Consider the following 25329-nt stretch of genomic DNA (forward strand, 5'->3'; position numbering starts at 1 on the left):
GCACAATATAGCATTTCATGTATCATTTTTTCATTTTACAGGTAGACTGGGGGGAATTGGATTACCTGGTTATAGACATGCCACCTGGAACTGGGGATGTACAGCTGTCTATATCTCAGAACATCCCAATCTCTGGTATGCATCAGACAAAAGACCTTCACTGTGGTACATCATATGTATCCCATTAAATTTAAATGTAAACCCTGCTAATTAACCTAGCACTATGTATCCTTAACAATTGGCAGGTTTCTTTTTTTTTTTTTTTTTTTTTATAACCTACTGTTTTTTTACTTTTTTTTTTTTTTCCCCACTTCAATGCCGTTGTTCTTCTTCAGCCTATTTTAAGCCACTGTCCTGTCTACAGGCACACCTTTCAGCTTTTGGCTGAAGATCATTGCTTTGCATTGGCTTCCTGATAGTGGCAACTGTCTGTTGGCACAGCCACTTGGAGTCTTCTCCAGAGTTGCATATGAGAACTGAGGTCGACCATACACTGTGCGAATTTCTTATGAAATTTGCTTGATTCCCCCATCAACACAGACAGTGTTGATGCAGGAATTCTTCCACTAAACCATACTATTCACCCGATGGGGGGGGATGCTGTCCCCGCCAGGAGAAGACTATGATTATTAGTAAAGGCTATAGCAGCCACTAGCAATAATCCCAAGTAAAATCCTGCAGGCTGGTTATACTCAAGTTGCTCAATCAACTTGGATACATTTAGCCTTCCCATACATTTTGAATCTCGACCAGTCCTGCTGAACTGGAAATTTCAGTGTCTCATAGACACATTAGGACGTGAGACACGTCAGGGAAACCCTCTCTCTGACAGTTTTTTACGATACCATAGTGTCCCCATTGGAGAGTTTCCCTCTTATTCCTGTTCCAAGGAAAAAAGTACATTTTTCCTCACTTTTGGTCTTTGGGACAATGGTTACAAAGACAAATAGAGAATATTCTCTTCTGTCAATATACCCAAAAAGTAGTACATCTGATTGGCTGCAGTCCCTGTTTAGCTGACTTTTTACCATCTGGCTCCTTGGATTTCTCTGCCGTAGTTTGTTGAGTCAGGCGGTGTTTCCTCAGGACCAACCATTGCTTGAATTTTGTCCAGTTCACAGGAACTGGCTTAAAATCGAGCTGTGTATAGCAAGGCTTATAGTGTCTTGAAAAAGTTTTCATACTTCCTTGACATTTTCCACATTTTGTCATGAAATGTATTTTATTGCGATAGACCAACACAAAGTGGCACATAATTGTGAAGTTGACGGAAAATGATAAATGTTTTTCAAAATGTTTTACAAATATGTGAAAAGCGTGGCGTGCATTTGTATTCAGCCCCCTCTTTGTAGAACTACCTTTTTGCTGCAATCTTTTGGGGTATGTCTCTACCAGCTTTGCACATCTGTAGAGTGAATATATTCAGCCCCCTTTACTCTGATACCCCTAAGTAAAAGTCCACCTGTGTGTAATTTTATCTCAGTATAAATACAGCTGTGCTTTGAAGCCTTCAGAGGTTTGTTAGAGAACCTTTAGTGAACAAACCACATCATGAAAGCCAAGGAGCACACCGGACAGGGAGAAGTTTAAAACAGGGTTAGGTGTTAAAAAAACATATCCCAAGCTTTGAACCACTCAGATACATTGTGGTGGCAGGGTCATGTTCTGGGGATGCTTTTCTTCAGCAGGTCAGAGTTGATGGGAAAATGGATGGAGCATGTTAGAGTCTGCAAAAGACTTGGGACTGGGACGGAGGTTCACCTACCAGCAGGACAACGACCCTAAACCTACAGCCAGAGCTACAATGAAGTGATTTCGATCAAAGCATATTCACATGTTAGAATGGCCCAGTCAAAGTACAGAACTAAATCCAATTGAGAATCTGTGACAAGACTGAAAATTGCTTTTTACAGACACTCTCCATCCAGTCTGACAGAGCTTGAGCTATTTTGCAAAAGAATTGGCAAAAATGTCACTCTCTAGATGTACAAAGCTGGTAGAGACATACCCTTGCAGCTGTAATTGCAGTGAAAGGTGGTTCTACAAAGTATTGACTCAGGGGGGCTGAATAAAAATGCACACCACACTTTTCAGATATTTTATTTGTAAAAATGTTTAAAAAACATTTGTTTTCCTTCCACCTTACAATTATGTGCCACTTTCACCTCTATCACAGGGATATGCAATTAGCGAACCTCCAGCTGTTGCAGAACTACAAGTCCCATGAGGCATAGCAAGACTGACAGTCACAAGCATGACACCCAGAGGCAGAGGCATGATGGGACTAATTTTGCAACAGCTGGAGGTCTGCTAATTGCATATCCCTGGTCTATCACATAAAATCCCAATAATATACATTTACATTTTTTGAATACTTTTTCAAGCCACTGTAACACCTAGTAAGTGATCACCAATAACCACCAAGAACCACAAGCAGATTACTAATGCTTGGTGTGGCAGCTGCATTTGTTTTCTTTTTTTAATATTTTTTTAATCTATTTTCACCTGTTAACCCTGCAAATAACATCCTTCCTGTCCCTGGGTGGCTATGTCACTCCTCCTCTGTATCCATTCCGGCAGCCATGGCTATCTCCCTAGGCTGTTATCCTGGCATAGACTCAAAACATGACCATATCTCCATCTCCATTACATGGAGGATAGGAAATTTGGTAATTTTAGCTGAATACCTAGGATATTCTTCTGTGCAACTCAAGGGAAGAGAGCAGAATACTGCACTACTTTTGTGTATTTGTTGTAAATGTTCTTAGCTTGAGAAAATAAGAACACAAATGCACCTACCACATCGAAAAATGGTAAGCTGCAATATATAGTTCTTTTTGTTCTTGAGTTTAGTTATCCTTTAAGAAAAAAAATCAGCAACCCTTTTTTGATAGCTTTAATGAGTACAAAAGGAAAGCAAGGAACAAGATGTGTTAACAGACGTCAACAGAGAAATAGGACATTGCTTCCAAACCACTAACACTATTGATAGCGACATGGGCACCATATGGGAAGCCCACGAAGAGATCAGAGGAATACTTATTAAACACGGGGCTAGGATCAAAAGGCAATATACCATTCAATTGACTTCCCTACTACATGAGCTACCTTTTTGTAGAGAGAACTTAACACTCTCCTGCATTTTAGAGCCAAGGCAGCGATCCAGTTCTGCCGTAAACGATCATATGAGTCAGGTAACAAATGTGGTAGACTATTGGCCCAGTCCCCTCTGCTCACAAAAATTTGCATCTTACATACTTCACATTATGCCTCCCTCTGGCCATAAAACCACCCTACCTCAACATGTCACACGGGAATTCCATCTTTTCTATGAATCTCTCTATAGTTTACGTACGACAACCGCATCCCACAAGCAATTATAAGAATACATATCCTCTTCCCAAATGCCTTTACCGGATGACGTGGGTAAACTGGAGGACCCCATTACATTTTTTTCAGCTCCAACTAGCCATAGGAAATGCTAAACCAAGGAAAGCACCGGGCCCACTGGCTTCATGCTCCAATATTATAAAACCCTGATCCCTTCCCTTGGTAACCACATGGTTAAACTCTTTTAATTAGGGATGCACCGAATGGGTTTTTGGTGCCGAAACCGATACCGAAAATAAATCTTCCTTGATCCCGAAAACCGATACCGAAACAACACCGATACAGAAAGTGACTGTTTTTAAAAATATTTTTATACAGGAGATGGTCAGCGACTGGGGACTTGGTACAGGAGATGGTCAGAGACTGCAGAGATGGTAGAGGAGATGGTCAAAGACTGGAGAGATGGTACAGGAGATGGTCAAAGACTGGAGAGATGGTACAGGAGATGGTCAAAGACTGCTGAGATGGTACATAAGATGGTCAGAGACTGAGGACATAGTCCCCAGTAGTGCAGCCAGTGTTCCAGCCTGTGTCCCCAGTAGTGCAGCCAGTGTCCCCATTGCAGCCAGTGAAGGGAGAGGAGAGCCGTCGCCGCTGCCTGTTTCATTATAGTGCTGGGAACATCACAGCTTTCATTTCAATAGCTGTGTGTTCTCGGTGCATCCCTACTTTTAATGCTCTGGGCATGGGGAAACCATTTCATGAGGCTACACTCCAGGCACGCATTTCGGTAATCCCAAAAGACGGCAAAGTCCCTGCTCTCTGCGGGAGTTACAGGCCCATATCCCTACTGAATACCGACCTTAAACTTTTCACCAAAATCATTGCAACTATAATACAACACCACCTTCCTGACCTGATTCACCTAGACCAGGTTGGATTTGTCCCACTCACAGAAGCCAGAGTCCGCACGATAAAAGTCCCCAATTTATTGCATATGGCCAGCACCACTAAAACTCCATGTGTTTTTCTTTGGACAGATGCGAAATAGGCCTTTCATGTTCTTGGTATTACAACATGTGGGTCTGGGAAGCAATATGCTTAACTGTAACACATCCATCTACTCTGGCCCATCAGCTAGGGTTAGGGCCAATGGTGATTGTGAAGGGGTCCGAGAAAACTACAACGGGACTAGATGAGGGTGTCCCTTGCCGCCCCTCCACTTTGCCTTGTCTTTAGAACCTTTTCTGTGTCACGTGCAGCTCAACCCTGATATCTCTGAAGTTAGTGTGGAAAACTCGCAACAAAAAGTATCAGCGTAGGTAGATGATGTTTCACTTAAGAAACCAGTCATCTCCCTCGAAAACCTGCTACATGAATTTAAACATTTACGCCGTGCTATCCAATCTAAAAATGTATCTCACCAAATCGGAAGCAATGGGGGTCAGAATACCACAGCCACATCTTACACCTCCAAGCTTTACATTGAAATGGACGGACACCGCTTTGAAATATCTGGGCACTTTCATTCCTTCAAAGTTTTCCGAACTCCTCGACCTCAACTTCCCCCCTCTTCTAAAAACAGTCCGGACTCTTCTCGATGCATGGAACACTGGCTTCCATTTGTGGTTCAGCCGCAGTAGCATACTGAAAATGAGCATCCTCCCTAAAATTTATATCTCCTCCAGGCCTTACCTATCCATATCCCTGCAAGTTACTTTAAACTGATGCACTCACTGTTCATAGCATTCATCTGGGCCCGTTAACGACCACAGCTAAGCAGCACATTACTTTCACTGCCCAAACAACGTGGTGGCTTGGCGATGCCGGACATACACACTTACTACCATGCAACACATCTCAGTAGACTTATAGACTAGAAAAAGTATAGACTGCGCTAGGAGAAACAATGTGAAATTAACAAACTAACAAAATAGGCAGCAGCAATAAATGCGATATAGCACCTAACAGCAACAAAATATATGTAAGGCTGCGCCAATCCCTCTAACATAAGATAAAATACTAAATAAAATTAAATATATAAACAACAATACAATTGGGCAATAAGACCTCAAATGCTGTGTGAAGTGACAAAAAGAAAGAGTCCAATCTAAGAAAAGTTCATAGGTGAATCCAAATAACGGACGTAGATGTCCTCAGATGACAACACCCCAGTGGTTCAACACTTTCCAAAGCGCGTGAAGTGCCCGTCACCAAATGTTGAATGCGCTTACCAGAAAATATATGAAATGAAGCATATATAAATGGTCAGTGGACAACATCCAGGTCAGCCTTCCTCAGCTGGGTCAGCACTCCATCCCTTAGCGATCTTTCAGGATAATGATCTGTTCAGTGGTCTCGATATAAGGCACTTGCATGTGGACACAGGGTTATAGACTGGTGCCGCCATTATGACGCCAAGCTGTGGCCTCATTGGAACAGGCGCAAAGTGTTGTACACCTCAATAGAGCACCTTGATGTTATGAATCGTTGCCCACCAATGTTAAACGACACCCCCTTATTGGCCCCATTACGTCCATTTGCGCCAATCTCTTTTTATCTGACCTCTTTCTCCTCCCGGAACTCGCCTCTAGTCCCTATTTTGGGAAACCCATTGTTCACTCCTGGACTTCCCCATGCGATTTTTCAGAATCTGATCAGATCAGGCTACTTCCAAGTCTTGCACTTCTGGACCACGGGAAGATGTGTGTCCATAGCAGAACTCAGACCCTGCGGGTCCTTTGCTCTTGGGTTTCCTAAGAGCACTCCAGCTACGACACCTCTTACAATCCATACCACACCCTAGCGAATCCAGCCAACCTCTCACAACCATAGAGGAATGCTGCGCAGACTCTGGTGCACTACCACATACGCTCTCACTCACCTACAACCTGTTTGTGCCCCCGAAAGACTTCCAACCCCCGGGATTGATCGGCTGGGAACGGTTATCGATTTGTCACTTTAGCCCAAACTTTAACCCTGCTATACCCCAGCCACTCTGTGGTTCCATGTTCATGGAGTCTCCCCCATCCCCCCCCCCCCCCTCTCTCTTTGACTTTCTTTCTCTCTCTATATTGTCTTGTCTACAGTCTACATCTACTTTTTTCCTTTTCTCTCCGTTTTTATTGTGGTAAAATGAGGAAAATGGTAAGCGACGAGTCTCATGGAATCGTGATATACTCTATCATCACGTAGTCAGGTATGCTCTCATGGGGAAGTGGAATGTATACTGTACTACGTTTAGTGGAATTATGATCCAAGTTTGATGTGATAAAGACTCTGGAAAAGCACTTAATATCTGTCATCAACCTCTCCTCTCATGTAGTAATACATACTGCTGTGATATGATAGGATATGATGTACCAAATGTATTCATACATAAGTTTTTGTGTTTTTCTTTCTTATGTGGGCCCTATGGGTCTTTGTCTTTTTTGCCTAAGTTAAAAAAAAAGGAAAGCAAAATGATCATGTTCAGTATGTGTTTACTTGTTTTATCTTCAAAAATGTTGAATGGGCTTATAATGAAGCATTATCAGTGCTGCAATTATAAGTTTTTATTGCAGCAGTAGTATTTGTTTCGTTTAATAGCTTGATGGGTCTTCCCCTCCCCTAACTCGGCATGTTGGTCAGTACATGTTCTCAGCAAGAGGCAGTGGGAGCGGGGATCTCATTCCAGGCAGTGAGTGGGAGCAAAGTAACTGAATGATTCATCTTCCCAGGGGCTGTGATAGTCTCCACTCCCCAGGACATTGCACTGCTGGATGCTCGCAGAGGGGCTGAAATGTTTAAGAAAGTCAATGTTCCTGTAAGTTCACTTTTACTTCCTCATCACTACTTTTGTACCAATCCTGTTGTTGTAACGTTGATTTATGTAGATGGAGGCATCAAACCTCACAACATCGTACTTTTTTTTTTTTTTTTTTTTTTTAGCTACTCATTAAAAAAAAAAAAAATTTGTTGGGGTAAAAGTATGTAACTGAGTCACAGCAGAAAGGAACCTCTAAAATTCTAATTATATTGATGCGCTTATCAATATACCAGTAATGATAATTTTTACATTCCTTCCTGCTGAGTGAAACACTTCTAATTTTTCTTGTTGAAGTTGTGTTGCTTGGTAATATTCAATGTTTTGTTAAACTATAAGGATACATTCATTTTAACCAGGCAAGAAAAGTAATTGACCATGTCCAAAAAAACAGAGCTGCAGTCAAACTGCTTTAACGCAAAGGTAAAATACACATCTGAACTGTCTTATCTGCCAAAGGAATTGTAATTCTGTCTAGCCACTTCTGTGATTTATAAATCTTTGCCAGACGGCATAGCCAGGATGGGGACACCACTAGTCATACATTCTTAGATTTTTTTTTTTTTTTCATTCAACCTTTGGGCTGACTGAAAAAAAAAAATGAACAGACTTCTAAATTCACACTAAAAACAAAAAAGGGAAGGTACCTCTAAGTGTAGCATCTTGGACAACATTTATTGGAAAGACAAATGGCTAATCACGATGCGAGGTAAACCCAAGTATGTCGGAATGGTGAACATCCACGGGGGGGGGGAGGAATGTGGTGTCTGTTGGGGTGATATTCTCTCTCTGTACATGCTGTGCAGAGGAGGAGGGGGGCTGGATAAGGAAGCCGGACCTGTGCCAGGTCGTGGGGCACAGCATGATTCTGGATGGCGCGCAGACAGAGCAGATATCCCCCCAACAGACGCCACCCCCTTGGATGTTCCGCCGCAATTCCAACATGCCTTTTGTTTACCTCGCATCATGTGCGTGGTTAGCAATTTGTCTTTCCAATAAATGTTGTGCAAGATGCTACACATTTAGAGGTACCTGTTCTTTCTTGTTGTTTTTTAGCCATTTAAAGAGCCTGCTTCTACCCTTGGACCGGCTTTGCAATGTGGACTATCTTTTTCCATGCACTTTCATAGCAGGGACGTGCGTTGAAGTCATCTCATCTTTGGGGGGGTCCTAAGTAATTTTATAGGTAATTTACTATATTTTCAAAAACTGTACTAAACCAGCTGGCTTGACGGACATATTACTGAAGTTTGAAGTTATAACTTCCAACCAGTAATTTCACAGTAAATAGATAAATGATTATGTTATAACATATAGCATAATAAAATGTTTATTTAGCTTGATTAACCACTTGACCACTGGGCACTTAAACACCCTTAATAACCAGACCAATTTTCAGCTTTCGGTGCTCTCACATTTTGAATGACAATTACTCAGTCATGCAACACTGGACCCATATGAAATTTTTGTCCTTTTTTTCACACAAATAGCGCTTTCTTTTGGTGGTATTTAATCACCGCTGTTTTTTTTTATTTTTTGTGCTATAAAAGAAAAAAGACCAAAAATTCTGTAAAAAAAAAAAAAAAAAAAAATGAATTTTTCTTCGTTTCTGTAAAATTTAGCAGATTAGTAATTTTTCTTCATCAATTTTGCCCAAAATTTATACTACTACATATCTTTGGTAAAAATAAGTACAAATTGGTGCATGTTATTTGTTTTTTGTGAAAGTTATAGAATCCACAAGCTATGGTGCCAATATCTGAAAATGTATCACACCCGAAGGACTGACGGCCTATCTCATTTCTTGAGACCCTAACATGCCAGAGAAGTACAAATACCCCCCCAAATGACCCCTTTTTGAAAAGAAGAGATTCCAAGGTATTTAGTAAGAGGCATGGTGAGGTTTTTGAAGTTGTCATTTTTTCCTACAATTCTTTGCAAAATCAAGATTTTTTTTTTCCTTTTTATTTTTTTCACAAAATTGTCATATTATCAGGTTATTTCTCACACACAGCATATGCATACCACAAATTACACCCCAAAACACATTCTGCTATTACTCCTGAGTATGGCAATACCACATGTGTGAGACTTTTACACAGCGTGGCCACATACAGAGGCCCAACATGCAGGAAGCACCATCAGGTGTTCTGGAGCACCCAGGAGAATTCTGACACTTCTCCCCTACATGTAAAAATCAACATTTATTTGCTAGAAAATGACATAGAACCCCAAAAAATTATATATGTTTTTTTAGCAAAGACCCTAGAGAATACAATGGTGGTCGTTGCAACTTTTTATCACGCACAGTATTTGCGCAGCAATTTTTCGAAAGCGTTTAAAAAAAAAACAGTTTTGTGCTAAAAAAAAAAAAAAACAGTAAAGTTAGCCCAATGTTTTTCTATAATGTGAAAGATGAAGTTACGCCAAGTAAATAGATACCTAACATGTCACCCTTCACCCTTGCACACGCTCGTGGAATGGCACCAAAACGTCACTACTTAAAAACCCCTATAGGCGACGCTTTAATTTTTTTTTACTGGTTACATGTTTTGAGTTAGAGGAGGTCTAGGGCCAAAATTATTGCTCTCGCACATTGAGGCGCTGCGCTGGCAGGGCGTCAAAAAAAGTCCTGCAAGCAGCTTCTTTGCAGTGATTTGGATCGGTGAATACAATGCTCCTAAAGCGCCCCTTCCCATTGAAATCAATGGGAAACGCCTGAAAAGCGCTATTGGCAGCAGCGTTTTGTGGGCGCTTTTAACCCTTTATTTGGCCACTAGCAGGGGTTAAAAGCGCCCAATAATTCTCGCAAAATGCTGGTAAAGCGATGCTAGTTTAAGCGGTGCTTTACAAGCATTTTTTGGGCGCTGACATTGTGAAAGGGCTCTTAAAGCACTTGGGCTTTCACATTGGGACTGCAGATGAGGCTTCTTTCAAGCACTTTACAGGCGTTTTTTTTTTAACGCTAAAGCGCCTGAAAAACGCCCGGTGTGTAAGGGGTCTTACAAGGAATGTAAACATCCCTTGTAATAGGAATATGGCATGACAGGTCCTCTTTATAGTGAGATATGGGGTCAGTAAGACCCCACATCTCACCTCTTGGCTGGGAAGCCTGAAATAAAAAAAATAAAAATAAAAAATGGCAGGGTATTGGCAGGGTACTGGGTATTGCAGAGTATTGGCAGGGTACTGGGTATTGCAGAGTATTGGCAGGGTACTGGGTATTGCAGAGTATTGGCAGGGTACTGGGTATTGCAGAGTATTGGCAGGGTACTGGGTATTGCAGAGTATTGGCAGGGTACTGGGTATTGCAGAGTATTGGCAGGGTACTGGGTATTGCAGAGTATTGGCAGGGTACTGGGTATTGCAGAGTATTGGCTGGGTATTGGCTGGGTATTGGCAGGGTATTGGGTATTGCAAAGTATTGGCAGGGTATTGGGTATTGGCAGGGTATTGGGTATTGGCAGGGTATTGGGTATTGGCAGAGTATTGGCAGGGTATTGCAGAGTATTGGCAGGGTATTGGGTATTGCAGAGTATTGGCAGGGTATTGGGTATTGGCAGGGTATTGGGTATTGCAGAGTATTGGCAGGGTATTGAGGGGTTAAATTTCGGTGAGCAGCGATGTGGGCACTCCAGATGCAGCCCACAGCGCTGCTGACACCGATCTCTTCCCCCTCCGCTGTACCGTGATAAAAGACCGTTTACCGTGATCCGCGATGCACCGGGTCCTGTGGAGCCAAGTTGACATGTATGTATCTATTACGTTTTTGGCATGTGTATGTGCAGATATATGAAAATACTTTTTTTATCTGTGTTATATTATTTGTACAAATAAATAATGTTTACCAACCACTTTACCTCCACAAGTCAATTGACTCATTTAAAGTGCCACATCCCCCCTTGTATGGGTAAACCTTATACCCATAAACCTATGTGTTTTTTTTTTTTTTTTTTTTTTTTTTTTTCCTTGTAGTTAAGAGGTCTGGGCTGGAAGGGAGCATGTGTCTTTTAGACACATGTCCCCTTCTATGACATTGCAGTGAGAGGAGAGCCTCCAGCATTTTTATTGGACAGCTTGGACAAACGGTGCTTTACTTTATGTTGGTCCAAGGCTCCACGTTGTCCATTGAGCTCAGTGCCTCTGACAAGAAGTCAGAGGCACTGTGAGCTAATCCTCTGTCTCCTGCAAACAGAATGTGCCATTCCTGAGCGGGTAGAGGGGTCTGACCCAGTGGCCTTTTTGGAAAGTTGGCTTGAGCAGGAGTTTGGCCGTGACACCCTGCCCCCCTGCTTTGTGATAGAACGGGCTCACAGAGTCCCAGGCAGACCTCTCCCCGCAGGCAATCCGCCACGTACTATGGTTATTAGGTTGCTGAACTACAGGGACAGAGATGCTATACTGCGGGCGGCCAGAGTGAAAGGCAGCTTGAAGATCAATAATGCTGCTGTGTCACTGTATCCAGATTATTCTGTGGCTGTTCGCAACCAACGGGCGCAATTCCAGTCTGTTAAACAAAAGCTGAGAGAACATGCAGTGAAGTACTCTGATATTCCCGGCTACCATGCGCATTGTCTATCAGGAGAAGGTTCTTTTCTTCCAGTCGCCCAAGAACGTCCTTGCATGGTGGGAATCCCTACCCCAACCTCCTCAAGATCCTGCCTGAAGGATATTGGCCTGGATGGTTTTCGTTTCTATTTTCTTCTATGCCCCCCCCCCCTTTTTTTGCAACTGCCTTTGGTCAGGGAGGCGGGTCTCTGCTGCTCTTATTGAAACATGTTGGGACTGACAAGATTATTTTTTTTTATGTTGCGGGACTTTTTTTCTCCTCCATTTTTTGGATGAGTACCTGGGAGCTGCTCCAGGCAGAACGATCTTGAGCCACATTGTGGTGAAGTTGACTAGTTGCGGTTAATTGCATGGCTATCAGGCCATGCGCCCCATGCATGGCCCTAGTTTTGGGTACAAGCCCGCTCCATTTCCGTGGGAGCAGGGCAGGGTTGTTGCTGCTACTTGGCAGCTCTTTATTTGTTGTCTGTTGTATGGGTGTGGAGTGTGTGGTGTGTGGATGGATGGGAGTATGTATGTGTCACCTTGTCCCGCTGGAGGTACTGTGGCTCTGGCTGTCTGGTGAGGGACTGTTTTGGGGTTCCTGGGCGGGCAACACCCGCTTGTTCCCGTTTGTGTGCTATTCCCAACCCTCCCATGGCTGAGGTAAACATATGCTCCTGGAATGTTCGGGGGCTGAATTCTAAATTTAAGCGTGCATTGGTGTTTGAGCAGATTAAACGACTACACCCGCATATTCTTTGTCTTCAGGAGACTCATCTGGTGGGCTAAAAAATTCTTGCGTTGAAAAAGTATTGGGTGGCTCACAACTTTCACTCCACTTACTCCAACTATGCTCGTGGGGTGGCCATCTTAATACGCAAAGGGCTACAGTTTGAGTGCCATCAGGTGATCTCGGACCCCAGGGGTCAATTTTTAGTGTTACATGCCACGGTGCTGAGAACTCCTGTCATTCTGGTCACAATCTATGTTCCTCCGCCAGCCACGGCCACGGTATTCTCCGATTTGAGTACTAAGTTATCACTGTTACCTGTTTGCCCTACGTTTATTGTGGGGGATTTCAACTCAGTGTTACAGCCTGATTTGGATCGGTTGAAACCCCATGGGAACGAATCTAGATTGTTTAGTAAATGGTGTGAGGCATATGGATATGTTGATATTTGGCGTTGGAAGTTCCCGGGGGTAAAGGTATTCTCCTGTCAATCCAAAACGTATGGCTCTCTGTCCAGACTAGACTATGCACTGGCCACCGGGAGTTTCCTGACGGTGGTCAGGGCAATTAAATATATCTCTCAAACAGTGTCGGATCACTCACTACTGTCCTTCATTTAGGGTGTGGAAACTTAGCCCCTTGTGGGTGTCCACGCCGGGGATACAAGAGGCCATTCCCTCAGATATGACAGACTACTGGTCCACAAACATTGGCACCACGGCAGCGGGTCCTACCTGGGATGCCTTTAAGGCGGTATTGCGCGGTTCGTACATATCCCGTATTAAGAATCATAGACGAGCGGGGAGGGCCCAACAACTGGATCTCGAACGTTCCCTTGAGGAGGCTAAACGTAGGCATATGCTCAACCCGACGGAGACTACTTGAGGTGAACTGACGAATGCCCATAAGCTGTTGCAATTGCATCTTGTAGACACGACAAAACTACAACAACTAAACCTGACAGCAAAACTACATGAACACGGGGGTAAGAATGGGAGGCTATTAGCCTTTCTTGCTCATACGGATTATCTGGATAGTTCCATCTCTGCCATACAACTGCCCAATGGTTCTACTACTGAAGACCCGGTGGCGATAAATCAGGAATTTACCTCATACTACAGCAGACTTTATGACGATCCAGTGCCCCCATCGGAGGCTACATTTCGGGGTTTTTTCTCGTCGTTGGTGTTTCCTGGACTGGAGGAGGCCCAGCGAGACCTCCTTGAGCAGGAAATTACTCTTGAGGAGGTGGAGGCAGCGATAGGTTCCCTACCGCCATCGAAGGCTCCCGGCCTTGATGGTGTCCCTTCGGCGTGGTACCAGACCTATACTGAACTGGTGGCCCCTAAACTACTCCTCACGTACAGAGCGTCTTTGAACGTGGGATCTCTTCCTGACTCCATGAATGAAGCCCTGATAGTGGTTTTGCCCAAGCCGGGCAAAAACAAATTGCTATGTGAGTCCTACCGTTCTATCTCCCTCCTAAATCATGACGCAAAAATTTTGGCCAAGATATTGGCTCTTCGTTTGCAAAAAGTTATACTTACATTAATCTCGCCAGATCAGGCTGGGTTTATGCCCGGACGTAGCACTTTTGACAACATACGCAGATTATATCTACATATCCATAGAGCATGTAGGGATAAACATAGTAGCCTGGTATTGTCCTTAGATGTGTTAAAGGCATTTGATACGGTGCGTTGGTCATTTTTGTGGGAGACAATGGCTAACATGGGATTTGGCCCACTATTTACAAAATGGGTCCGCTTGCTATACGCTAAGCCGAGTGCGAGGGTGAGAACTAATAGAGATGTTTCGTCACCATTTCGGTTGTTTAGGGGGACTAGACAAGGGTGTCCCCTGTCCCCGTTCCTGTTCGCCATCGCCATAGAGCCCTTGGCCCTGGCGGTGCGGCAGGCTTCGGGGATAGGGGGCATCCGAGTAGGATTGCTGGAGGAAAAGATATCTTTGTATGCAGATGATGCCTTGATTTATTTAGATGGTAAGGAAAGCTCCTTCCATGGGCTCATGTGGGTGGTTGAGGAGTTTGGGGATGTGTCTGGTCTGAGGTTAGGTTGGGATAAGTCGATAGCTTTTCCCATTGGCCCTCGCTGCTCCTACGATTACTTGAATACCTCTAAACTTCAGACGTCCCAGTCTTTCAAATATCTGGGCATTCAGATACATAACGAGCTCCCCAAATATGAAGCCTTGAATATTGCCCCAATCACAAAGCAGATGGTTGACAGACTTCAAGCATGGGCAACTCTCCCTCTCAACTTAATAGGTCGTATTAACATCTTTAAAATGATATTCCTCCCAAAATTTCTATATTGTTTTCGAGCCGCCCCGGTCTATCTCCCAAAAAAGGTATTTATGAAAATAGAATCCAGTGTGTCCTCTTTTATCTGGCAAAACTCCCATCCGCGGTTTGCCAAGTCATCTTTGCAATCCTCTAAATCGAAAGGAGGCCTGGCCCACCCGAACTTAGGCAAGTATTTCCTTGCCTCCCAACTGACATATATATATGATTGGCTGCATTCCAACCCTCAGCCCCCCTCCGCCACTCTCATGTCAATCCTCCATGCCCCGTTTGACTCGATTAATGACGTACTGCACAGGGCTCTAAATTCTAAATGCTCTAGATTTTCCCCTATGGAGGTGGGTCTACTGGCCTGGAGAGAGGGAGAGAAGCTCCTTTCTATTTCTACCCCGGGCAGGTCACCACAAACCCCGCTATGGGACAATCCCAGTATACCTGAACTACAGGGGCATCCAGACTCCCAATGGTGGTCTAGGCTGCATGTTCTGCGCTTGTCCCATATCATCAGGGTAAATAAGTTTGAATCCTTTGAAAACTTACGGGGTACCTTCTCGCTAGATCATACATTTTTCTATAAGTATCTACTTCTTAGACATGCCAGTCGGGCGCAGTTTGGTTCCTTGCACATAGAGCTTCAGGAGTCCCCTATGGAGGACCTGATGTCTTACCCGGATCTTACTAAACAGGTTACAACTTTTTATGATCACCTCTCCAGGGTAGGAGCAGACCCATTTCGCAATTCATATGTGAAGTGGAAGCGTTTGATACCTGCCCTGGTAGAGGAGGGGTGGGAGGAAACTACTGAAACCTGCTTCCAGGATATTATCAGCACTTCCGACCAATATGTTCAGTTTAAGTTTATTCATCAGCTGCATTATACTCCAGCTAGACAGGCTAGAATGGGTTTGAGAACTGAGGCCTTGTGTCCTAGATGTACTCACGATAATGCTGATCTATTTCATATGTTTTGGAGTTGTCCTGGACTGGATGCGTATTGGACGGACCTGTTTACATTCTTTGATGATCATCTTGCTCTCCCGTGCCTCAAACCCCTGAGGTGGGGCTGCTGGGCATATTGAATGACTTTGTCCACAGGGCGTCAGCTCGGACTCTTCTGCGCACCATTTTATTTTATGCACGTAAAGTAATTTTATTGCACTGGAAAGAAAATGTTCCTCCCAGAATTCAAACACTGTATGGTATTATTAATGGTGAACTCCCTAAATTTAAAATAGTGTATAAACACAGAGCTTGCTTGAAAAAGTTTCATAAGGTGTGGCAACCATGGTTGGATGTCTCTGGTTCATTCTGGGGGACGGTCCTATCCTCGCAGGACCCCCTGGGGGGGCTGCGGGGGTAGGGCCGGAGGCTCGGGCTCTGTAGATGGTGGTTCCGGGCATGGGGGGGGGGGGGGGGGGAACGAAACAGGGTGGTAATCAGCTATTGTAAGACTTTCTGTGGCAGCTATTTATGTTAAATTGATACTGCATAGTGGAACGGTGACAGGTGTGAGTGTGATGGGTGTGTGTGCGGGAATGTTGGTATGTCTGTTGTTGTGTCTTTGTTTTTTGTTGGGGTTTTTCTGTGTTTAACCACTTGACCACTGGGCACTTAAACACCCTTAATAACCAGACCAATTTTCACCTTTCGGTGCTCTCGCATTTTGAATGACAATTAATCAGTCATGCAACACTGGACCTATATGACATTTTTGTTCTTTTTTTTCACACAAATAGAGCTTTCTTTTGGTGGTATTTAATCACCGCTGGGTTTTTTATTTTTTGTGCTATAAAAGAAAAAATACCGAAAATTCTGTAAAAAAAATTAATTTTTCTTTGTTTCTGTTAGAAAATTTAGCAGATTAGTAATTTTTTCTTCATAAATTTTGGCCAAAATTTATACCACTACATATCTTTGGTAAAAATAAGTACAAATTGGTGGATATTATTTGGTCTTTGTGAAAGTTATAGAGTCCACAAGCTATGGCGCCAATATCTGAAAATTGATCACACCTGAAGTACTGACGGCCTATTTCAATTCTTGAGACCCTAACATGCCAGAAAAGTACAAATACCCCCCAAATGACCCCTTTTTGGAAAGAAAACATTCCAAGGTATTTAGTAAGAGGCATGATGAGTTTTTTGAAGTTGTCATTTTTTCCCACAATTCTTTGCAAAATCAAGATTTTTTTTACTTTTTTTTTTTTTTTTTTCACAAAATTGTCATATTATCAGGTTATTTCTCACACACAGCATATGCATACCACAAATTACACCCCAAAACACATTCTGCTATTACTCCCGAGTATGGCGATACCACATGTGTGAGACTTTTACACAGTGTGGCCACATACAGAGGCCCAACATGCATGGAGCGCCATCAGGCGTTCTGGAGCACCCAGGACAATTCTGACATTTCTCTCCTACATGTAAAAATCATCATTTATTTGCTAGAAAATTACATAGAACTCCAAAACATTATATATGTTTTTTTAGCAAACACCCTGGAGAATACAATGGTGGTCTTTGCAACTTTTTATCTCGCACGGTATTTGCGCAGTAATTTTTCGAATGCTTTTTTTGGGAAAAAAAACAGTTTTGTGCTTTAAAAAAAAAAAAACACAGTAAAGTTAGCCCAATTTTTGCATAATGTGAAAGATGAAGTTACGCTGAGTAAATAGATACCTAATATGTCACTCTTCAAAATTGCACACGCTCGTGGAATGGCGCCAAACGTCGCTACTTAAAAATCCCCCATAGGCGACGATTTAATTTTTTTTTACTGGTTATATGTTTTGAGTTACAGAGGAGGTCTAGGGCTAGAATTATTGCTCTCGCTCCAACGTTCGCAGCGATACCTCACATGTGTGGTTTGAACACCGTTTTCATATGTGGGCGGGACTTACGTATGCGTTCGCTTCTGCATGCGAGCACATGGGGACAGGGACGCTTTAAAAAACATTTTTTTTTATTGTTAATTTTACTTTATTTATTTTAGTTTGACATTTTTTTCCCCAAAAATAATTTTTTGGATCACTGTTATTCCTATTACAAGGAATGTAAACATCCCTTGTAATAGGAATATGGCATGACAGGTCCTCTTTACAGTGAGATGCGGGGTCAATAAGACCCCACATCTCACCTCTAAGCTGGGAAGCCTGAAAAAAAAAAGATTCTGGCTTTGATCGTATTAGCGATTCGGTAGAAGCATCGGAGGGCGGTGGGAGGGGGGGGGGGATGTCTATGGCTGGGTATTGCAGGGTATCACCGACTATGGCTGGGTATCTCAGGGTATGGCGTTGCAGAGCATTGCAGAGCATTGCAGAGTGTTGCAGGGTATTGGCGGGTGTTGCAGGGCGTTGCAGGGCGTTGCAGAGTGTTGCAGGGCGTTGCGGAGTGTTGCAGGGTATTGGCAGGAATTGAGGGGTTAATTTTCGGTGAGCAGCGATGTGGGCACTGCAGATGCAGCCCACATCGCTGCTGACACCGATCTCTTCCCCCTCCGCTGTACCGATCGGTACAGAGAGGGGGAGGGAGGAACCGGCGTCATAACATGACGCCGGCTTGTTTACAAGTGATCACTTGTCTTTTGACGGAGCGATCACGTGGTAAACGGCCGCGATGAGCGGCCGTTTACCGTGATTCGTGATGCGCCGGGTCCACTGGACCCAGCGGTCACGGATGCTCTCGTGTGCGCGCCCCAGGGGGGCGCGCGAGAGCAGAATTCTGGGAGGCCGTTAATTAACGGCCTCTCAGAGTTAAACAACCGCCCTGAAGCCGTTAATCGGCAATGGGCGGTTGTTAAGTGGTTAAGCATATAATGGTAACAGTTTGGTTTACTCCAGGGGGGTATCTTCATCGATGCCTCTGTATTCACCTCTTGAGGGAGACTCTTTGACATGTGTACTGTTTGCTTTATATGCTTTATGTATGTTCAATTTTTTTTTTAAATAAACACCTTTTAAAAAAAAAACAGAATGTGCCAGCTTGTATTTAAACAGGCCGCGCTGTATGTAGCTTTTGACAGATGCAAGGAACCCTGTATCTCCGGAACAATAGGTGGAACCCAATTTTTGACCAGTGGTGGGAGTAGGACTTCGGCTACCACCCCCCAAATTTGGAGTCTGTGATCCCAGGTCCATGAGCTGCGACGCCTTTTTTTTTTTTTTTTTGTTCTTGGCAGGTGACTGCATGTCCCTGTTTCATAGTTGGACTCACATTATAGACTGTTTTCAGAAACATTTACTGCCTCATATCACTAGGCACAGAACAATTTTCTTTTGCTAAATTCACACTATACTGTGCAGATAGACAAATTCCCCGCTGCCACTACTGGCAACGGCTGTCAGAGTACCTGAACAGTGGCTACCTCTGATTGGATTCAGCCACTACTTGGCCAAAAATGTTCTGTACGCTTCTTTAATCTTTTGATCTAAGGATGTTACACAGGAGGGGGGCTGACAGGGTCACCTATGGAGTGAATTTTAGCACGTTCCTCAGTAACCGGCCAAAGTGCATAGTGTACTACCAGCTTTAACAATAAAGTGGCACTAAAGGGATTATTACTCACTTTTCCAATGGTCCCTTGTCAGCGCCGGCGTCTTCTCCGGTGTACCAGTCTTTGGTTGCGCAGGGTGATGTCACTCCTGTGCATGCGCAGGAGAAAAAGATTCCAGCACACAGGGACTGGCCCGCCACTGACAACAAGCAGGCAGGTAGGGGCATTTTGTTGTAGAAGAGACAGTGTATGTGTCTTCTGCAATAAAAGCCTGCCTGTCCTATTTTTGTTACAGAACTCCAGTTTTGCTTTAAGGAATACAAGGGAGTCACCTCCCCGATTGCAGAAAGAAATGTCAATACATAAACTGCTTACTCTGCTCTCTCCTGCGTCTTGGCACAGCTGCTCAGTCCTTCAGTTTTTCACTTCAGAATCCCCAGTCCCCTGTGTCAGTAATTTGGTCATCAGAGAATCTTTGCTTGTGATACAGGAAAGCTACAGTTGTGATCATAAGTTTACATACCCTTGCAGAATTTATGATTTTTTTTTGGCCATTTTTCAGAGAATATGAATAACATAAAAACATTTCTTTCACTCATGGTTAGTGTTTGGCTGAAGCCATTTATTATCAGTCAACTGTGTTTACACTTTTTAAATCATTTCATGACAACAGAAACTGCCCAAATTACCCTGATCAAAAGTTTACATACCCCAGGTTTTAATACTGTGTATTAACCCCTTTAACATCAATGACCGCTTGAAGTCTTTTGTGGTATTTGTGGATGAGGCTCTTTATCTTCTTAGATGGTAAAGCCGCCCATTCCTCTTGGCAAAATGCCTCCATTTCCTGTAAATTCTTGGGCTGTCTTTCAGGAACTGCATGTTTGAGATCTCCCCAGAGTGGCTCAATGATATTGAGGTCAGGAAACTGAGATGGCCACTCCAGAACCTTCACTATATGCTGATGTAGCCAGTGACAGGTCGACTTGGCCTTGTGTTTTGGATCATTATCATGTTGAAATGTCCAAGTATGTCCCATGCGCAGCGTCCTGGCTGATGAATGCAAATGTTCCTCCAGTATTTTTTGATAACTGCATTCATCTTACCATCAGTTTTTCCTGTGCCTTTTTGTAGGTCACACATCCCCAAAACATCAGCGATCCACCTCCTTGTTGCACAGTAGGAATGGAGTGTACCTTTTTATCATAGGCCTTATTGACTCCTCTTCAAATGTGGTGTTTGTGACCAAAAAGCAAAATTTTGGTCTCATCACTCCAAATGGCTTTGTGCCAAAAGGTTTGAGGCTTGTCTCTGTGCTGTTACTTTGTGGCATTTGCGTAGTAAAGGCTTTTTTCCTGTGACTGGACCATGCAGACCATCTTTCTTCAAGTGCCTTCTTATTGTGCATCTTAAAACGGCCACACCACATGTTTTCAGAGAGTCCTGTATTTCACCTGAAGTTATTTGTGGGTTTTTCTTTGCATGCCAAACAATTTTCCTGGCAGTTGTGGCTGAAATCTTAGTTGGTCTACCTGACCGTGGTTTGGTTTCAACAGAAACCCTTATATTCCACTTCTTGATTACAGGTTGAACACTGCTGATTGGCATTCGCAATTCCTTGGATATTTTTTTTATATCCCTTTCCTGTTTTATACAGTTCAACTACCTTTTGCCACAGATACTTTGACAATTCTTTTGCTTTCCCCATGAATTACAAGCAAACTGATCACAAGTAAGGATGTTTACCTTTTAATAACCATTCAAACCTCTTTGTGTCAACTTGTGTGCATGTTATCAGCCCAAAATCACCAGGGTATGTAAACTTTTGATCAGGGTCATTTGGGTAGTTTCTGTTGTCATTATGATTTAAAAAACAAAGTAAGAACAGTTGAGGGGGTTATACTTTGGTTTAGTGGTGATCAGTCTCTAGTTGTAATGATGTGGACTTTTTGTCTGTATAGTTGATTTAGTTTCATTGTCTAGTGGTGGCCAATCCCTAGCTGTAGTGGTGAATTCTTCCTGGCAGTAGAGTCTGGGGTCTAGTGGTGGTCAGTTGCTAGCTATAATATTTTAACAAGAGTCCACTATTTATAAGGCTTTCTTTATGTTCTAAATTAACTCCTGCATATTTAGCAATTATAAAAATTAAATATATAAATTATGGTTTTGTTGGTTTTATCTTATGACAGGTGCTAGGTCTTGTGCAGAACATGAGTGTTTTTCGATGTCCTATGTGTAATCACGAAACCCATATCTTTGGAGAAGATGGGGCACGACAACTTGCAGCTTCCATGGGACTGGATATTCTAGGTAGGGGTACTGTTGATGTGATAATCTATCATCGCACATTGTTTATGCAGAAGATGGCTGGGTAATTCTTAAAATGTAAAATTTTTGCCTGTAGCTTTTCTGACTGCACCCTTTAAAGCATGCCTGGCTTTAAATATGCCTTAAAAGAAAAGTTCACCTTTAAGGAAAAAAATAAATACATGCAAATATTTTTGCAGGAAAAAATGTGCATTTAATATTTATTCCTACATGAGCTAGCAAAGCATTGCACTCACAATCAGTGGATCACAGGTGCATTGTTAGGGCTCTTGCACATTCTCCTTCTAGCTCTCTGTCTGTACCTGTATATGGGCTTTCCGAATTTTCAGAATGCTGGAAGAAGAGTGAATGGACTACAAGCACGCTAATCAGCATGCTCATAGTCCATTGAGAATTAAAAGTCCATCTCTAACGTTGGCAGACGGGACTTGTAGATTATTCAGTCACAGATCCCTGTGAATAAATGACATAGCTGAGCGGGCAGAGCCTCGCACAACTGTGACCATTTTAAATGTGACAGCGGCTCTGGGGGAGAGGATCTCCTGCCCACTGTCACAGGGGAAGGGGGTCAGAGGAAGAGGGGGGCAGGAGCTGAAACATGCTACATATTACACCCTAAATACAGGTGTAACATATTCTAAACATTACATAGTTAGTCTGGTTGAAAAAGGACACAAGGTCATCTAGTTCAACCAATAAGGTGTATAAACCCAGATACAAAATTAAAATATTGCAGTTTACCAATCTTTAAATGTGGTGACTTCATTCGTGCTTAGGTTTTTTTGTTTTTTTTTCACCTGGTGATCAATAACGCACTTCCCATCGTAGGATGTCTACACTGGATTTAGGAACCACAATGCCACCTCTGGACAGCATCATTGTCAGTCGAGGGGGAGGGAAGTTTTAGATGCACTAGCAGATTTAGATGGACTTGATTATCACAGTAAAGCAAAATTCCAACAGTTTTTGAACCATTATGACCATTTTTTTCCTTTTGGGGTAAAGGTATTAAATACAAGCATTGTAAGCACCCCTGTCAGTGTTGCATGTCTTGTCTCTACCCTCTAACTGATATTTTTGCTGAACAGCTTGCTCTCTGTTAAAGGAATTAAAAATATACTTACTTTCCAGATTACAAGGTGAAAAAGAAAGGAAACAAAAGCTTAAAAAAATTAAACGCTTGCAGCCACCACATCTAAAAATTGGTAAGCTGCAATACATTACACCTTAGTTTTTGAGCTTTACTCTCTGTCCCCTAACCAGAGGCAAATTTTGGTTTCTGTCAGCCCTAGTATCAAATTTTTTTTGGTTTAGGATACACATAAGAGGTTTATGAAGACAAATTCCTTAACTGGCCTGGACCTGCCCTATCACAGTAGGTGTTAAAAGTATGTCATGGACTCCCATAGGCACTTTGATGAAGCTAAATATTTTGTGTATTTTCTTGCAGCCTCTGCAGGCAGGATTAACATATCAAAAAATATGTTTTGATCTAAATAAAAAGAAAAACAACTGAACTGATCAGTTATTGGTAATTGGGAGTGGAAAGGTATATATCAACAAATTGATTAGAAAATTCCTTCAAGGAAATCTTTTTTGACTTAAAATGTATGTCACACAGGGAAATAAATAACAGAAAATTGCTGCTTTACAATGACTTGCATTGATGACCTATGTTTATTTTTGCTTAGGTGACATCCCTCTCCACATTAGCATTCGGGAAACCTGTGACATGGGAAAGCCCGTAGTGGTATCTGCTCCAGAGAGCAGAGAGGTAGGTACTTATACAAAACTGTAATTGTATATTGTTGTACTGGTAAAAGTATCTCAAGAATGTGTAAGGCGCTTCTTAACGCTGAACTCCAGGAAAATTTAAAAAGGTACCCTTGCAGTGCAGCAGGAGACCACTGCTTAAATGTGCATTCCTGCATGGGTACCATTAAAATGCACTTTTACTTTATTGCTTGCTCCCGCAGGCTTTCTCTTCTCCATGCGACCAGTCTCCAGAAGCTGCTTTCTCTTCTCCATGCGACCAGTCTCCAGAAGCTGCTTCTCTTTGTCACTCCACCAGCTGATAGCACTCTGATGTCATCACGTCCAATGAAGGACCAACAGTTCTGCATTGTAAGTGAGGATGTAGAGCGCCCACCCACAACCCAGGGAGGAGGAGAGTGCTGGCTCCTAGGGAGCAATGCTAAAGATGAGTAAAAGTGCTTTTTTATGGTACTCTAGGGGAAAGAAACAAGCATTTAGCCCTTGGCAGTGTACAGGGAGCCACACTGCAAGGATATATTTTTTTAATTTTCCTGGAATTCAGCTTTAACATGGATTTTCTAATGAAAAATGAACCCCTCCCCTTTGCTAGTGATTACATGAGAGTTGCCTCCCTTAATAACTCCTTGATTTTGTGGGCCACAATATACTGTAAGGCTGGTCTTAGACTTAAAGTACTGTTTTTTAGTTTTGGATAGAGTGCAGAGGGATGAGAATGCTTGTCGGTTTTTATTGCTGCCTTTGCCCCCTTTGATGAGATTCACCCTCTCTGTTTGTCCTGTTTACCATTATCATTGAAAGTGAACGTAAAAGAAAATCCCCAAATTTGGGTTGTCCCAAGAAAAGTAATAGAGGGGAAATTTTCCAATGGGGACACTAGTTCTTGTGACCTGTGAGTCCCAGAGGAATTCCGTTCATTTGTAGAGATTCCCTCTCCCTTCTTGTTTTGGCTATGGGACAGGAAGTGAAGGAAAATCTCTGAAACGGGACACAGATGGCAAAAAAAAAAGAATCTGACGGGGGTATAACCCTTCCTCTAAAATGAAAAAAAAAAAGTTTTGGCCATAGTTCTAACTTTAAGAGAGTGATCAGATGCATGATCTGATCATCTTTGGGCAGAGTGATCAGATGCATGATCTGATCATCTTTGGGCTAAAGACTCTGAAGAGATGGTGCAGAGTACTCAGCTGAGTATACAGGTTTATGTGACTCTGGGAGAAGGGAGGATGCTGGTTAATCAGACTTTTTAACATGTTCAATTAATTATTTCCTCCATTAACAGCTAGTTTGCTAGTCTACACTAATAGTATAAATTTCACATGAGGTTTAAGCCTCATGCACACTGTAAGCTTAAAGATGTTTTTTTCTCCTACAGGTGTTTGCAGCATCAAAAAGGCGTCAAAAAGCTGTGTGCTTGTATGCAAATTCACATGCCTGAATGTGCGTTTCAGTTGCTGGAGTCAATGCAATCTATTGGTCAGAATTCTGGCCATTAGAATGCATTAACACATGAACGTGCATTAAGGCACCTAGGCAGTTTTTTTTTTTTTTTAATGCTCAAAAGCTCCTCTCCTGAACGCACACGTTTTTTGTTTTTGTTTTTCTGCCTGTGATCTCCCATGCCGCTTAACTCCTATAGTGTGCATGGACGCATAGGCTAGCATGGAGGTAAGTTTACAGGGAGAGAAAAAATAAATAAAACCTCAAATGCCTACAAAAGCAGCATTTGTGAGCTGTAGTGTCCATGAGGCCTTAGTCTTGGGTTAGCTTGTGTTTTTGTACATAAAAGCCCTTTTCCCCAGCTGCAATTGTTCACAACACAAGCTGACAGTTTCTTCTCTCTATTCCACTAAATAACAGGCTGCAGCCTAGGACTCTGTGTAAAATAAACAGCAAAGATGAGAAGACAGCACAGCAGTGTTCTATCTGACAGCTGCTGAGGAGCAAGGTGGGGGCAGTGCGGTCTCACTGTACACTGCCTGTCATGTCCCC

General features: G+C 42.8%; 1 protein-coding gene across 3 annotated transcripts in view; it reads left to right on the forward strand.

Moving 5' to 3' along the window:
• NUBPL (NUBP iron-sulfur cluster assembly factor, mitochondrial) overlaps positions 1-25329 on the forward strand; it is a 69983-nt gene that overhangs the window by 40690 nt on the left and 3964 nt on the right. The window contains exons 7-11 of one of the 3 annotated variants that reach the window (XM_077464811.1): positions 42-135; positions 7050-7135; positions 21426-21546; positions 23256-23338; positions 23541-24431. In XM_077464811.1, coding sequence (XP_077320937.1) covers positions 42-135; positions 7050-7135; positions 21426-21546; positions 23256-23338; positions 23541-23639 — 483 coding nt within the window. In that variant the 3' untranslated portion in view covers positions 23640-24431. Of the gene's footprint in view, positions 1-41; positions 136-7049; positions 7136-21425; positions 21547-22695; positions 22770-23255; positions 23339-23540; positions 24432-25329 lie in introns of those variants that run through there. The other 2 variants (XM_077464814.1, XM_077464813.1) reach the window with 2 other exon arrangements.

Source organism: Lithobates pipiens, unplaced genomic scaffold, assembly GCF_037356315.1.
Source record: "Lithobates pipiens isolate NorthernLeopardFrog02 unplaced genomic scaffold, aLitPip1_a1.2 Scaffold_30, whole genome shotgun sequence".
Classification (NCBI taxonomy): Eukaryota; Metazoa; Chordata; class Amphibia; order Anura; family Ranidae; genus Lithobates; species Lithobates pipiens.